The sequence below is a fragment of the Corvus kubaryi genome, unplaced genomic scaffold (genome assembly GCF_017639235.1).
Source record: "Corvus kubaryi isolate FWS band 111438036 unplaced genomic scaffold, C.kubaryi_AGA036_p1.0 37292, whole genome shotgun sequence".
NCBI classification, from domain to species: domain Eukaryota; kingdom Metazoa; phylum Chordata; class Aves; order Passeriformes; family Corvidae; genus Corvus; species Corvus kubaryi.
This window is the reverse complement of record NW_024581091.1, coordinates 1325719-1342124: the sequence shown is the minus strand read 5'-3', so window position 1 is coordinate 1342124 and position 16406 is coordinate 1325719. Positions and strand designations below refer to the sequence as shown.

Sequence of the window (16406 nt, the reverse complement as noted above, 5' to 3'; positions counted from 1 at the left end):
GCACAGCAATTAGGGAGAAGACCCAGCGCCTGACTTCCCAGCAAGGTATGGGAAGTTGGCACTGTGGGCACCGCAATGTGACAGCGTTCCAGCTGGGTTTCCCTTGGATGCTGCACTTGGCAGCTTTGCCGGCTGGAGCAGTTTTTGGAATTGAAGTGGGTGTATGATTTTCTCACTGGTGTGCTATCCCAGGGTTGGCATACTTGAGAGTGCCTGAAGACACAGGAAGGGCCAGTTTGTGGACTTGCAGCCTTGGCATTCATGAATTCTGGCACGCAGGAGAAGGGCTGGAAGTTTGCTGTCATAGGGGAAAGTGCCCTGATACAGCATGAGTGGAAAGCAGGACTGTTCTCTCCTCTCCATCCACTGCATGCTGGTTGCTCTAGCTGGCTTTGTAGAGCAGGGAGATCCCTGTGTGTTTTTGGGAAGAGTGGGGGAACAGGGATGCTCCTGACTGTCACAGGGACACAGGAACCATGGTATGCAGCTCATTGTGTGCACCATGAGATGTTCCTCACTGATGTTCATTGCTCAGAGACTGTTGGAGTACTGGTGTAGATTTGGGACGAGCCAAGTATCCTACAGCTGTGAGGTTTTACCTGTTAAAAATCCCTGGGCATGTTTTGTTTCACTGCCATAAGTGGAAGTAACAGCTTTGGATTTTGCATGTGGAGTAAGAACTGTGATACAGACCCGTGTGGTTGAATGAATTCTTTTACTGGTTTTCTGGTGATTTTTCCCAGCCCTACACCACGAGAGTAATTTCTTCAGGGTTCCTGATGTATTTTATCCAGAGTGGTGACTCTGCAAGTGAGGATGCTTTGTGGGAGGATGTTTCTGAAATGGAAGTGGAATTCCATTGGTCATGTAATGGAATCACAGAATGGGTTGGGTTGGAAAAGACCTTAAAGGGTTGGGTTGGAAGAGACCTTAAAGACCACCCAGTTCCAATCCCCTGCTATGGGCAGGGACGACTTCCACTCGACCAGGTTGCTCCAAGCTCCGTCCAGCCTGGCCTTGAACACTTCTACGGATGGGACAGGAATTAGCACTCCACTGACAGCAGACTGTCCTTGCAGAGTCCCTCCTCCCTGGCCTCGGAGCACTGAGTTCCCTGCATGGCCACATTGAGCAGCAGCTGAACGAGACCCTGCGCCGCCGCCGCCACGCGGGAGACGATGACCACAACATCGAGGTGCTGCTGGGGGTGGACGACTCTGTCGTCCGATTCCATGGCAAAGAGCACGTCCAAAACTACCTCCTCACCCTCATGAACATCGTGAGTATCCTACAAAGCACCGCACGGCTTGTTTGGGAGCTGAATGGCTGGTGGGAGCTTTTGTAGGAGCACCGGGTTTGGGAAAAATAGCGATGGGATCATTTTGACTGCTGCTGGAGAAGGTTTTCTGGTTTTAAGATGTTCCTTTAATTCATCTTTTTTGCAGTAGTTTCCTAGGGAACATTTGAGGGTAATTCCAATAATTTGGAAATAGTTGAAACACAGTAAGGAAAAAACGTAAACTTGATCCATTTCTGGTAATTCCAAGCTTCTTCCACAACACAGTGGAGAAAAACTGATTAAAGCATAAATATGTAGAGGAAAAAGTGTTCTAAACTCTCAATGGCTCTCGGACAGAGCAAACCTTCTGATAATACTGGTAGATCTGTCTAAGAAACAGGAAAGAAAAACAATCTCTTTAAGGATGAAGGTGAGGGACTAATTATTACCATAATGATTCCTGTTAATAATTATTTTATGGGTGTAGGAATGATTCTTGTATGTTTTACACCCTTTTTATTCCTGGAATAATTTTTAAATGATTCCTTAAGCTTACAGTTCATCTAAATTTGAGAATTTAGAATCTGAAAGGAAAAAAACTATTCCTATATGAATTTAACCCAACCAATGTGATGTTTTCCAGCATCACTCAGAAAATAAATTCCTTTTTCCCACATACCCCGTGGAACATCAGCATTATATCTCCATTACACATTATTGCAGAATATTGTCTTTTTGGTTTTAAAAACCTTTCAGTGAGCAGCAGGGTTGATCCATGCCCCAAACCACTTCCATGTTTTTTACATGCCTGCGGCTCCATCTGCTGGGAGCAGCTGTGGGGCCAAAGCCAGGGTGAGCTGACACTCTGCTGTCCAGAGCCATTCAGAGAATGGGATAAAATGTGGGATATGGGGAAATCTTGAAGACTTGAAGCTTTAGGTCAACTCCAGGGTCCTTTTTGTCTCCAAGCAAGTCACTCCTGTGTCTAGAAAACTCCCGTTTTCTATTGGCAGAAAGGAAGTTGTGAACATTTATCCTGGCCCAGCCCTTCATGGGAGCGATGCTATTGCACTAATGGGGAGAAGATAAGAGAGGAGTGACTGACCTTTGGGATGATGCTTCACAGGACAGGCAGCCTGAGCTCTGTGCTCATTCTCTGTCCCACTGCCCTGCTGACACTGCTCTCATGTCCAGGTTTAAACCATGGGCTGAAATCCTCGTGCCAGGGCCCACAGTCTGGACAACTCCCAGTGACCTTTTTCCCTGAGGGGAAGTTCTGTTTAGCCTGACTGAAAAATAAAACAACCCTCTAACTCCTGCTCAAACCTACCAGTCTCTGAACAGGGGTGTTTATTTCTCACCAATTGCCCATAATATAATATTTATTTTGTTTTTAGGGGAATGAGGAGCTTCATTGAGGACCTGCAGATGTTTCACACTCTGGTGCCAGGACATTTCTCACCTTCCCAGACACAGGGAAGGGCCTCAAGAAGGACAGCTTTGGGCCCATCTGCATAATTCTGTTTTTCTAACTTCCCTTCCACAAAGCCTCTTTTTAGTACAGAAGTGACCACAGACTTCCAACTGATCTTGAAAAAATAGGGCAGCAGTATAAGTTGCTCCTAAAAAAAATACTCTTCAAAACAAGAAGCACTGGAAGTATTCCAGGCCAGCTTGGACAAGGCTTAGAGCAACCTGGTCTAGTGGAAGGTGTTCCTGCCCTTGGCAGAGGGGTGGAATGAGATGAGCTTTAAGTTGCCTGCCAGCCCAAACCAGTCTGGGATTCTGTGATTTGCGGGGTTTGTACTTGAAGTCTTTTCCCCAATCCCCTTTTCTTTGAGCCCTGATCCATTAAAAGTGAGAGGAGGTTTGACAGGTGCTTCCCAAAGTTCCATGTGAAGGGGGTATGTGATGACAGGAAGTGAATCTACATTTTTCACTGAGTGGAAATGATCCAAGACTTGAATCCTCTTCTGAGGACTGTAGTGGTACAGGCACTTGAAATAACATCTCCGTGGCCTTGGAAGTTCCCTTGGTATCATCAGTGGGGTTTTTTCTTTTTAAATTTTTCATCTTCTTTCCTCAGGTGAATGAAATTTACCATGATGAGTCCCTGGGCGTTCACATCAACGTTGTGTTGGTCCGAATGATCATGTTGGGGTACGCAAAGGTGAGTGAGCCACTTCACCTTCATCTCCTGGGCAGAAAAATCCCAATTTACCTGAATTTGCTGCCTTTAGGAGCCACTAAAGTGTTGCCCTCTCAGTCCATCAGCTTGATTGAAAGGGGGAACCCCTCGCGCAGCCTGGAGAACGTGTGCCGCTGGGCCTATCAGCAGCAGAAGTCAGACCCCAGCCACGCCGAGCACCACGACCATGCCATCTTCTTAACCAGGCAAGATTTTGGGCCCGCTGGTATGCAAGGTAATGCAGCTGACCTGGAGCAGAGCTCTGGGCTCGGTGTTTCTTGGCTGGCGTCTGCCAGAAAAGAGGAAAAATTGGGAATTGCATTGTGAGCTCCTCGTCTTGTTCATTCCTTTATCAAAAGGAAGGAGACCTTGCCATGAGTCCTTGCCATTTATATCCAACTGTAGATTGAATTCCTCTCTTGAGAGTTGTAAATAAATACTTCTTAACTCTCTTCAAACTCCTGTATGTTCAGGGATCGCTGGGAACCTCAGTGCACGTGGCATTCCACTTCCCTTTATTTTATTGCATCTTTCACCACAGATTTCCATTTATAGACATCCCAGCCACTTTGACACCTGCATCCATCCTTTGGACTCAGGGAACTAATGATGATGGGCAGGAACTCCCAGAGTTTGGGATGTGTCAGAGCAGGCACTGGTCAGGATGAGGAGCCAGGCAGGCTGCCCTGGCCTTAGAGCAATGTTAGCTTTTCCTGAGGAAGTTCACTGGGGGGTCTCATTTAAAATCCGTGTGCTGAGCACAAGACTCAGCCCTGATGTCTCTCCGTAGGATATGCTCCTGTGACGGGCATGTGCCACCCAGTCCGGAGCTGCACCCTCAACCATGAGGACGGGTTTTCGTCAGCCTTTGTTGTTGCTCATGAGACTGGGCACGTGTAAGTGCAACTTTTATTACTGGATGATGCCAAAATGCTGTGCTGCACTTTGTGCTTGCTCCAAGGGGGTTGGATTTAATGGCTCTATGGAAGATGTCCTGGTTTTATTTCCATTCCCCTGGGAGTGCAGTAGTGGTTGAAGCAATGGAGAGACAAGTGGCGGAAGAAGGGAAGGGGAGGGAGGGTGAACTTGTTTTCTCTGGGGTGAGGGAAAGGTCAGGAAGGGACCTGGAAGGTCCAGGCAGTGGAGACAGGAGCTGGTTTGAGTGTCCTTCACTGCCTTCTCTGCAACTGCCTGTGCTGGTGGGTCAGATTTGGAACCTCTTCCACAGCTGTTGCCTTACAGTTGTTTTTGCAGTAGCTCTGAGGGGGTGTTCTTTGTTCCAGGCTGGGCATGGAGCACGATGGGCAAGGGAACAGATGTGGGGACGAGACGGCGATGGGCAGTGTCATGGCCCCCTTGGTGCAGGCCGCCTTCCACCGCTACCACTGGTCCCGCTGCAGCGGCCAGGAGCTCAGGAGATACATCCAGTAAGGCTTCCCCAGTGCAGCTGGTCTCTGATCCCTCTGTTTTCAGACCCTCTTTCCCTTCACATCTCTGTTAGAAGAGCTCTGACCCATGAGTGCTGTATCCTCACATGGGGCTGTTCCATAGTCCATCCCCTGGGGATGGAAAGTCTGTGGAAAGACCCTTCTAACTCCAGCAGGATTTGGCATAGACCTCAGAATCCCAGAATGGTTTGGCTTGGAAGGGACCTTAAAGCTCATCTTGTTCCAAACCCCCTGCTATAGACAGGGACATCTTCCACTAGACCAGGTTGCTCCAAGCAAGCCCCACCCAACCTGGCCTTGAACACTCCAGGGATGGGCAGGAATTAGGAGTATCCATCCTCTCATGGCATTTTTTTCTGTGTCTCTTTCTGTAGCTCTTACGACTGTCTTCTCGATGACCCTTTCGAGCATGACTGGCCCAAGCTTCCTGAGCTGCCAGGCATCAACTATTCCATGGATGAGCAGTGCCGCTTCGACTTTGGCGTGGGCTATAGGATGTGCACCGCAGTACGTCCCGGGCACCCAGGCAGAGAGACACAGCAAGGGGGTGTGGCCTGATGGGAGAGCTGCAGTGTCATAATCATTGGAGAGAAGTTAATAGAGTATTTAAAGAGATCTGTAAAGAGCTGGGGGATACTTGCAGGGGAAACCCAGTCCTCTCAGTCCTGTAGAATAACAGTAAAATGAGTGGCAGCATGGTCCATGTGGCACAGACTGGTGGAAGCAATTCCAAGAAAGAAAAGGAAAAAAAATCTCTTTTTTGTCCCACTTCTGGGTGTCGTCTTTCCTCTTCTCACTAGCCCAGGGCTGGGGGATGCAGGAAATAAACACTGCCCTGAAGATGCTGGGCTCATTCGGATGTGTGAGATGGAATCTACGGAGAATGGGTTGGATCCTTATCCAAAAAGTATAAATAAAATAAAAGATACAAATAAAGTATAAATAAAATGCAAAAAGTATTTGCTTACCCAAACAGTATAAATAATTTCATGTTCTGCATTTCATCTCAAGACTGTTGTGTTTTTCAGTTCCGAACCTTTGATCCATGCAAGCAGCTGTGGTGCAGCCATCCTGATAACCCCTACTTCTGCAAGACCAAGAAAGGACCTCCCCTCGATGGCACGGAGTGCGCCCCAGGAAAAGTGAGTCTGGGCTTTGCAGTCTGTTTGTCTTGGGAATAGAACCAACAGTTACATCCATTTGGGTTGAAGGGCACAGAGGGAAGCGGGGAATTGCCTGCCATTCCCAGGGTGAAGTGAGAACATGGGGAAAGTGGGGTATTCTGGGAGCCATACAAGGTTTGCCGTAGCATATTTTGGGCATAGCGACTCCAGCTGAGGTACAGCCTGTTCTGTGACCTCTTTGTTATGTTTTTTGGGTTCTGTCTCATCTGCAAAGCTTCCATCAAGTGCCTTTACTAATCCAGGGAAGCAGATGATGCTGTTACTGTGGGATGGCTGCTCAGAACTCATTATCCAGACACCCTGTGGCAAATGTTTGTGTAGGCTGAGGATTAGCGGCTGATCTTTCCCTTTAATATCCCCATTTATTGGGTGTCCTGCTGCCAATCCATTTTCAATTATAAAATTATATTCAAATACCTGGGTTTTCTTAGCAAATTCCCTTTATTTTGAGGTACAGGAGAGCCACTTGTAACATCTCAGTGTCCCCCAGGCAGCAGCAAAATGTTCCTGTACTGTACTTAGACATTTGATTTGGGGATTGTGTCTGTTCTCACCTGTTTTCCTGCTCCAATTCCCTCAGTGGTGCTACAAGGGTCACTGCATGTGGAAGAACACCAACCAGCTGAGGCAGGATGGACACTGGGGACCCTGGACCAAGTTTGGCTCCTGCTCACGGACCTGTGGAACTGGGGTTCGCTTCCGCACACGCCAGTGCAACAACCCAATGTAGGTGTGGGACTGGCACCCACCTGGGGGTCCTCAGAGGGGTAGCTTGAAATGGCATTTAGGTTTTGGGTGGACATTCTGGTCAAGCCCCTTGAAATGGGATCATTTTTGGAGAATCCAAGAATTCCTTAGAATTACAGAATCCCGGACTGGTTTGGGTTGGAAGGGACCTTAAAGTTCATCCAGTTCCACCCGCTGCCATGGGTAGGGACACCTTTCACTAGCCCAGGTTGCTCCAAGCCCTGTCCAACCTGGCCTTGGACACTTGCAGGGATGGGGCAGCTACAGCTTCTCTGGGCATCCTGTGCCAGGGCCTCAGCACCCTCACAGGGAACAATTTCTCCCTGATGAGAACCTCTGCAATGTTTTCTGCTCACAGGCCCATCAATGGAGGTGACGATTGCGCCGGGGTCAATTTTGAGTTCCAGCTGTGCAGCACTGAGGAGTGTCCAAAGCACTTTGAGGACTTCAGGGCGCAGCAGTGCCAGCAGCGCAATTCCCACTTCGAGTTCCGGGGCAGCCGACACCACTGGCTGCCCTACGAGCACCCCTACCGTGCGTCCTGCTCTGGGCCTTTTGTGACACTTGAAAGGGTTTGAAGCCATTCCCCTTGGCCTGCATATCTCAGGGACAGGCCCAGAACTCCCAGAAAAGCAAATAAGTTGGTTCCCTCCCCATCCGTCTGTTTTGTCTGAAAATCAATAGTTTTGCCATAAATCCCGGATTTTAATACCCAAATTCCCTGCTCTGACTCAAATTTTTCGTTTTTAGCCCCAAACTATCAATTTCCCCCCATTTATCCCATTTATCCCTTTATCAATGATCAAAATTGACAATTTTGACCCTAAATTAGCACTTTATATCTAAAAATTAGCAGACTTCCCCAGAATCCCTGATTTTAACCTGCCTTTTCCCTACTCTGACCCAAATTTGCCCTTTTTGCTACCGAAGTCCCAATTTTCCCCTGAACATGCCCCTTTATCCGTAAAATTGACACTTTTGCTCCAGTGTTGCAGAATTATGTCTCAGAATCACAAGTCTTGCTCTCATTTCTCCATTTTCGTCCAAAATCCCCCATTTCCCCCCAAGCCACCCAGTTTATCCCTAAAATTCACCATTATGACTTCAAATTGCTTGTTTATCCCAAAGATGGATACTTTTTGCCCAAAAATGCCACATTATATCTCAAAAACACCAGTTTTGCCCTAAATCCCTGTGTTTCTGCCCAAACTTCCCCTTTTTCCCCTAAACTGCCCATTTCCCCCAGAAATTCCCCACAATCCACATGTTCCTTCCCAAACCACCCCATTCCACTGCTCTGCCCCCATCCTCGGCCTCAAACCTGCCTGTCCTTTCTCGCTCCTTGCTCCATTGGTGAGATAGTTGTCAGGAACACACCCAGATCACTGTCCTCCATGCAGTCCTTTCTTTTCCCTGTCTCCACAGCTCCCAAGAGATGTCACCTGTACTGCCAGTCCAGAGAAACGGGGGATGTGGCTCACATGAAGCAGCCAGTGCACGATGGGACTCGCTGCTCCTACAAGGATCCCTACAGTATCTGTGTCCGTGGGGAATGCGTGGTGAGTGGCAGCTTGTCCAGGGACACTCCGGGGACAACTCATGGGAGCAGCTCACGGGCAGAGAGAGACTTTGCAGATGTCTCTAAATTCCATATTTGCAGCATTGTATTCCTCTAATTCCTTGAGATTTAAATTCAATTAGAGAACAGCACAGATCCATTTCATGGAAATGTTCCGCTTCTCTTCCACTGAGTGTTTCTTATCATGGAATCCCAGACTGTTTTGGGCTGAAAGGGACCTTAAAGATCATCAGTTCCAACCCCCTGCCGTGACCTTCCACTGTCCCAGGTTGCTCCAAGCCCTTTCCAACCTGGCCTTGGACACTTGCAGGGACAGGGCAGCCACAGCTTCCCTGGGCAACCTGTGCCAGGGCCTCAGCACCCTAATAGGAAAGAATTCCCTCCTAATATCCAATCTTGCCCTTTTTTCTGCAGAAAGTGGGCTGTGACAAGGAAATTGGCTCCAGCAAGGCTGAGGACCAATGCGGGGTTTGCGGCGGGGACGACTCCCACTGCCGGACGGTGAAGGGGACCTACACCCGCACTCCCAAAAAGCTTGGTAGGAATAACATCTGCCTACAGCTGGCTGGAGCTCCTGTTGGCTCAGGGATTTTTGTCACACTCACAGACACGGGATAATGCCATAACCATTCAAGCCTTGGGAACAGTGGGTGTAGCATCATCCCTTGAGGCCCATCTCTGAGCCTGTTCAGGATAGGCTCCTCTGATTGTGGATGGATATGGAAGTGATAGAGGTGTTCAGGGAATGCTGATAGTTTTTCCCTAGCCTGGGTCATGTGGTCATTAAAAAGGCTGATTGACCTCTTTCTACAGGGAAACATGTAAGCAAGAGGTGCCAAAAAGAATTCAAGTTTCTAGAAAACATCCTGCCTGAATTGTCCAGCTTCCATGGACTGGTTGTCTTGCCCAGATGTGTCCAAATCCACTGTAAATGCATTTGTCTATGGTGCAGTTTATATTTTTTGCTTGTAAAGAGCATCTGGGTGACATCCAATCAGTGGAATGACCAGACTCAGCTCTCAGGACACTAATTCCAGGTGTTCTGTTTAAGGGAAGACCAGGGGAGCCTTTCCCTTACCCAGAGGAGCTCACAGTGTTTCCCTTTCTGGGACAAAGGAGGCTAAAAACATTCTGGGTAAGTGCTACTCCTTGTAGGGAGAGAGGCATCCATGGGAATGGCAGTTCCCATGTTCCTGTAGACACGACAGGTAATGCCAAACCAGGCAAAAACTTGATGTTCCCTGTGCTCTAAAGGCGATGGAGGAAAAGATTGGAAATGCTGTTGGGCACAGGCATTGCTCAGCCAGGACTATGATTTTCCCTATTTCCAGCTCTTCTGTTCCTTCACTTGGATTTTCTCAGGAGCTGTGTATGTCAGGGGCAGGACAGACTGCCAGTACATCCAGTAGTCCCAGAATCCAGTGCTTCTGCATAATTAAATCTGCAGTTGCTAAAAAGAAAATAACAGGAATATGAAAATCCCATGCACTCAGAGAACTTAATGGGGCTCTTGATTAAATCTTGATCTGTAAGTACCTGTGACCAATCCTTAGAAGGGATTCTGGTCTTCCTAATGGCAGTGCTTCCTTAATTTTACACTAATTACCTGTGGTTTGCACTGGTAAATAACTGAAATTGAAACTAAGAATACTTTTCTTTGGGAACAACTTTTTACTTTCACTTTAGACATGACCATCTGACAGGGCAGTCAGTAAATTCCAATCCAACGACCTGGCTGAGGACTGATTTGGGAAAATAATGAAGAAGACTTGGGCTCGTGTCCTCGTGGGCTGAATAACACAGGAAACATCTTTTTGCCTAAATTTTTGGTAGATCCTGCTTGGAGCAGCACGGCTGTAAATATTAAACTGATCCCAGCTGAGAAATGACAAATCGATCTGTAACTAGTGTCTCTTCTCTCCCTGGAAGAGAAAAGCCCAGGGAGGGCCTGTCCCACATGTTACAAACCGATTGGCTCCATGTCTCCCAGCCCTGCTCATCAGTTGCTGCTGGATGGCCTCTCCTGCAAGCAGAGCTGGGCCGTGCCCTGCGCTCCTGACCATGGCTGTTCCTTTCTCTTTTCCTCCCTGCTGCCTCCACTGACCCTGCACGTGCCAAAGGGTACCTTAAGATGTTTGATATCCCTCCCGGGGCTCGACATGTGTTTATCCAAGAAGACGAGGCCTCTCCTCACTTTCTTGGTAAGTGTTTCTCTGCTCAAGTTTGGTATGAGGCTTGAGAAGAAGCACAGGGTGCTCATATCCGAGAGCCTGAGGGATGAGAGAATCCACTGAAGGGGTTGGGTAAATGGGGGCTTTCCAAATTGCATGGTCAGGGCTTAATCCTGCAGTCCTACAGCTCAGCAAACAAACATCTGCTCATTTGAATTCTCAAAAATATTAAACTGACCCCAATTTGCATGTTTACTAACCAAAGATTGTGATGACTCACATGAAATTGGGCATTGCCAGGGTGAATCAAATTTACTATCTTTTAATTATTCCTATGGTACATTGCAAAAGACTGTATGGAAATAAAAATGAGAGTCCATCTTTTAATGGGTGTTGGAACTGGATGATCTTTAAGGTCCCTTCCAACCCAAACCATTCTGTGATTCCAATCTTTAATGAATTGGCTTCTAATTGAAGCATCATCATCATCATCATCTTAATCCCCCCTGTACCTGGCTGTTGAGGTGTGCTGTGGAAGCCCAAACCCAGGCAGTTCCACAGGGCTCTGATTCCTCAGCTCTTCACTTACAGATTTTAGCATCTGGGACACACCTCTGTGCCCAGAGGAAAGTAAAATGTGGTGAAAATCTGTTACTTTCATAATCTGATGGAAATACCCCTCCCCGTGCCACCCCAATTGCTGCCAGTGTGGGGGAGGCATGACAGGCTCTGCTCTCACTCCTCCCAGCAATCAAGAACCAGGCTACAGGACACTATATCCTGAACGGGAAAGGGGAGGAGGCCAGATCCCGATCCTTCATCGATCTGGGCGTGCAGTGGGAGTACAGCATTGAGGACGATACGGAAACGCTGCACACGGATGGGCCCCTGCACGATGCCGTGGTGGTGCTGGTGGGTGACGTGTTGAGCTCTGGGAACATGGGGCTTGGCCTTGGGGGGGGCCTTAAGGACCATCCCAGAGCCAGACCGTGGTGTCTGTGCTTTGCAGAGGAATCAACAGCAGTGCTGGGTTTATGTTTGCTTATTCATAGATCATTCCTCGGGAGAACGACACCAGATCCAGCCTGACTTACAGATACATCATCCATGAGGATTCGGTGCCAACCATCCACAGCAACAACGTGCTGAGGGAGGACACAGACACCTTTGAGTGGGCCTTGAAGAGCTGGTCCCAGTGCTCCAAACCCTGCGGTGGAGGTGAGCAGGGGATGAGGCACCTGTAAGAAGAGACAAATTACCAAAAAACTGGGGGAAGGGAATGATTTAGAATTCTTGGTTTCCCTTTTGTAACAGTGGTTTGTTACTTTAGGGCTCAAGCTTTTAAAATACCTGAAGTGCATGATTGTTCCCAGGTGTCACACCTCCAGTCTAGGAAGAAAAAGGCCTCTTCAGGTGTTTAAATTCAGAGCCCAAGCCACTTCGGATGCCCAAACTCGGACACTGATGCTCCTGAGTATTCCCTGTATTCATGGTCTGTCCATGGCTCTTAAGCAAAGAATGGGGAATGCAAATACCAAAATACTTGTCCTGTAAACCCATTTAATAGGCCAGAAAACCCTATTTAAACAAACATTCTAACAAGGACCTGATTCTCCTGATTTCTCTGACATGTTTCCCAGGGTTCCAGTACACCAAGTATGGGTGCCGTAGGAAGAGTGACAACAAGATGGTTCATCGAAGCTTCTGCGAAGGCAGCAAAAAGCCAAAGCCCATCCGTAGGATGTGCAACCTGCAGGAGTGCACAGAGCCCCTGTGAGTGTGGCTGGGCACAGAGAGCAGGGATTGCTCCTTGGGACAGGGTAGCCCCAGCCAGATTGAGTGGGATGAATTTAATGGGATGCTGACAGCTTTCCAGTCTGCAGTTCCTGAATATGGAGGGGGGTTTTCTACCTGTGTAAGCATGGACACTGATCTGATTGGGCGGTTGTAGTGTATATATATATATATAAAAAAATATATATATATTAAAAAAAAAATACATATATATATATATAAAATTATATATATATAAAAAACATATATATATATATAATCATGGAATGGATTGAGTTGGAAGGGGCCTTAAAGCTTATCTCATTCCAACCCTCTGCCATGGGAAGGGAGTCCTTCCACTAGATGAGCTTGTTCCAGGAATGAGGCAGCCACAGCAGGACAAAAAGGTTAACAGTTGATGGTGTCTGACTCCATTTCCCTTCCCAGCTGGGCAGCAGATGAGTGGGAACACTGCACCAAAACCTGTGGGAATTCTGGCTACCAGCTCCGCACGGTGCGCTGCATCCAGCCTCTTCCAGACGGCACCAACCGCTCCGTCCATGCCAAGTTCTGCAGCGGGGATCGCCCCGAGAGCCGGCGGTCCTGCAATCGGGCGCCGTGCCCAGCGCCATGGAAAGCCGGGCCCTGGTCCCAGGTGGGCGGCAGCGGGTGGGGGCAGCACCGGCCTGTCCCAAAAACCATGGCTGGGACATGGGAATTTCTGCCAAGTGCAATGACACAGGATGCCCTGATCTGTGCCCTCTGTGTCCAACAGTGCTCGGTGACTTGCGGGGAGGGGACGGAGAGCCGGCAGGTCCTGTGCCGCGCTGGGGACCGGTGCGAGGGGGAACGGCCGGAGTCCGTGAGGGCTTGTAAACGCACTCCCTGTGATGGTAAGAGAACGGCTGGAATGGCTGCAGTGGGGGGAATAATTCCTCCCTGGAGAGCACTGTGGTGGCAGAGGGGTCACACACAAGAGTCCGGCTTTTCTCCTGTGCTCAGTCCCGCGATCTCTGGGTGTCACAGCTCCCCACGCCGGGCTCTGTCCTGTAAATGTGCTCAGGCAGGGCTTAACCACGTTGGCCCAAGTTGTGTTGGCACAGACTGGGGCCAGAGGTGAAGGTCAATCCAAAGCAAACCCTGCCTGACTTCTAAATCCCAGGGTAAGTTCTATAAGCTGCCAAGTGAGGGAATAGAAACACATAAACATGGAACCAAGAGCATTAACGAGGTTCCTGGGAATCCATTACATTGTTTTCATAGAATTTTTAATAGCTTTTGAAGCTTTTTATGGCGACAATGTATTTCTTCCTCTGGATTTTTCACCCTGTAGGATTTGGGGTTTGGGGTTTTAACTCCCTCATGGTGGCCCTGATGCTGCTCAGGAGCCGGTAGGAAAAGCAGAGTCAGAGTTCCTTGGCAGGCAGAGGTGTTTTCCCCCAGGCTGGATAGGTGGGATCTGCTTTGGTTCCTGTTTTCTGGCAGGGAAAGCATGTTTTTAGTTGATTTAGATTAGATTCCAATAGCCTCATCTCCCAGCAATTCCTGGGGAGCTCATCTGCTCTCCCACCGCTCCTGCTCTCAGCTCCCACCCAGCCGGTGCCAACTGTGTGGAGAAGAATTTATCCCGCCAGTAGCAGCAGCAGGACACAAGCACTCACACCCTGGAGAGGGAATGGGGGACTGGCTTGTGCAGAATTCACCTGAAGAGAGCAAAAAGCGATCACATGAGTATAAGGCTCCTTCTGGAGCCTGCTGGAAGTAGAGAAGCACAACCCAAATCTCCACACTGTGGGTGGAGTAGTGGGATCTAAACCAGCACAAACAGATACCCCAAAATGAACCACGAGAGAACGGGACCAAGTAAGGGTCACTGTCACTATGGAAAGGCAAAAGGAATTGTACCTATAGCCCAGAATTCCATGCTGAATTCCTGCTGGAATAGCCTCACAGTGCCTTATGGAGTGTGGATATTCACATGCTGAGCCGCCCCTTTAACACCAGGTTTGTCAGGAACCAGCAAGGATTCTGAGGAAGCTCGGCAGGATCAGGACAAGGACAGGTTTATATTCCATAGAATTTGCTATTTATAACCCTTGTCCCCCAGCCCCACTGATGTCCCTGTGGGGGATCTTACTGAGTTCTTGAAACTGAGCTTGTTTTCACCCACTCTGAGGTCAGGCTCCAGTTTATATTTTAAAGCAGGAGAAGGTGGTGGCCAGATGCGCTTCCGGCCCATGGTGAAGCAGCCCCTGTGCCCAGGTGAGGACAGCTCTCCCTGCAGAAAGCTGATTTTGTTTCAAACCTTCCAGAGGAGCCTCTGGAAGTTCTTTTTCCTGAGGAAAGGGATGCTCATCCCTGCCTTCAGGGCACCTCAGGTGTGACCCACTGTTCAAGCTTTCCATCACTTCTGCAGTTCCAGTTGGTCCCTGAAAAACTCCAAACTGAATCCAAACAAAACTTCATCCAACTCTGACCTTTTATTTTGAGGCATCTCCAGGGGCTATTGCTTGGGGTTTAATTTCTGTGAGGGAAGATTGCCTTGGCTTTAACGCTGCTGATGGATGATGTCCTCAGGCTGGAAGGGAAGGGATTTGGGGTGGGTAGGACATAGCCACTGTGTGCGTGCAAGCTCTGGGAGGTCAGCACTGGGAATTGCTGTCTGTGCTCCTCCAAAAACACAATGTGCCAGCGTTTCCCAGGTGCCCATCAGTGGGTTCCCATCCCCGGGATGTTTGTTTTGCAGATGAGCCCTGCATGGGAGACAAATCCATCTTCTGCCAGATGGAAGTGCTGGCCCGATACTGCTCCATCCCTGGCTACCACAAGCTGTGCTGTGAGTCTTGCAACCGGCGAAGCAGCAGCTTCCCACCACCCGGAGGGGCTGGGACTGAGGGGGATGCAGCACTGGATCTGGGCAACTTGCCGAGGGCTCCAACAGTGCCCACACCTGTGGTGCCCGCCCAGGCTCAGCTCCTGCCCAGGAGCAGCTCTCCAGGCCGGCTGCCTTTTGAAGCACAGCAAGCTGAGCAGCACATCCCGCCATCCAGCCCCGAGCCCAAAGGTGCCAGCATTCCACACTGGAGAGCTCCTCTGGCTGGGAAGACTTCACAGCTGTTGGCTTTCCTGCACCAGTCCACTGCCAACAGCAGCAGCCTCAGCTCTGGTAGTGCCCCAGCGCTGGCCGCAGCTCTGCCTCTGGTGCCAGCTGAGAACGCAGCAGCGGGGGTTCCTGCGCCAGCCAGGACCTCTGGGAAGGACGAGGAGCGCATTGGAAAGCAATGGCCTCCAGGGGCCGCCCCTGTGGAACGATGAATGAGAAGGCTTGTGCAGGACAGCCATGGAAAGGGGCTGTTTGGCACTCGTGTGTGACTCCCTGACCTCTGGACACTGCGGAGTGTGCTGCGTGCCATGGGCAGGGCACTGCAGGGCACAGGTCATCCCCTGTAAATACAAAGGACAAGAAGTGCTGGTTCACTTTCTGGTGCTCCCGGCCTCCTCCTGCCCCTCATTCCCTGGCTGGCTGGGACACACAGAGGAAACACCAAAGGAACATTCCTGGCAGTGAGTGGGAGTCGCCGAGGGCTCCGACCAGCTCTGGGCCCAAAAGTTAGCCCTAACCTCAGCTCCCCATGTGGTTTTGGGCTCTAAGCACCACCATTGTAGGAAATGCTCCACTGCAGGCAGGACCAGACATGGACACTCAATGAAACACTTGCCACAGACCGAATGATCCCTCAGGACTCGTTCCTCCCTGGAAAGAGACGTTGCACGAGCATCATTGCAGCTGTTGGGTAAATGCAGAAAATTGGCATTATTGTAAGAATTTTGTGCTGTCTCACAACTGTTTACCTGTGTTGTTCCATTGCTAGGTGCCAGCCATTGAGTTCTGCCCTATGAGCATTCCCAGGGCTGGTCTTTAAAGCAGCATTAGCATAAAAAGTGGACTTCTATTTGCATAGGAATTTAATTGCTGGCTCTAGGAAAGGGTTGGGGCTGTTTTGGGTATCATCACGGTGATGCTTTGTGCAGACCCT

At 49.3% G+C, this 16406-nt stretch overlaps 1 protein-coding gene across 2 annotated transcripts in view; it reads left to right on the top strand.

Annotated features, from left to right (window-relative positions):
* The window catches only part of ADAMTS3 (ADAM metallopeptidase with thrombospondin type 1 motif 3), a 57160-nt gene extending 40760 nt beyond the window's left edge, over window positions 1-16400 (top strand). For both annotated transcript variants that reach the window (XM_042026943.1, XM_042026944.1), the window contains 18 exons: window positions 1080-1279; window positions 3366-3449; window positions 3546-3702; window positions 4258-4363; window positions 4751-4894; window positions 5290-5422; window positions 5944-6057; window positions 6680-6825; window positions 7205-7380; window positions 8272-8405; window positions 8840-8963; window positions 10546-10626; window positions 11345-11508; window positions 11649-11814; window positions 12237-12369; window positions 12817-13024; window positions 13145-13262; window positions 15116-16400. In XM_042026943.1, coding sequence (XP_041882877.1) covers window positions 1080-1279; window positions 3366-3449; window positions 3546-3702; window positions 4258-4363; window positions 4751-4894; window positions 5290-5422; window positions 5944-6057; window positions 6680-6825; window positions 7205-7380; window positions 8272-8405; window positions 8840-8963; window positions 10546-10626; window positions 11345-11508; window positions 11649-11814; window positions 12237-12369; window positions 12817-13024; window positions 13145-13262; window positions 15116-15684 — 2957 coding nt within the window. In that variant the 3' untranslated portion in view covers window positions 15685-16400. The remainder of the gene's footprint in view (window positions 1-1079; window positions 1280-3365; window positions 3450-3545; window positions 3703-4257; window positions 4364-4750; window positions 4895-5289; window positions 5423-5943; window positions 6058-6679; window positions 6826-7204; window positions 7381-8271; window positions 8406-8839; window positions 8964-10545; window positions 10627-11344; window positions 11509-11648; window positions 11815-12236; window positions 12370-12816; window positions 13025-13144; window positions 13263-15115) is intronic.
* Window positions 16401-16406: the final 6 nt, after the last annotated feature.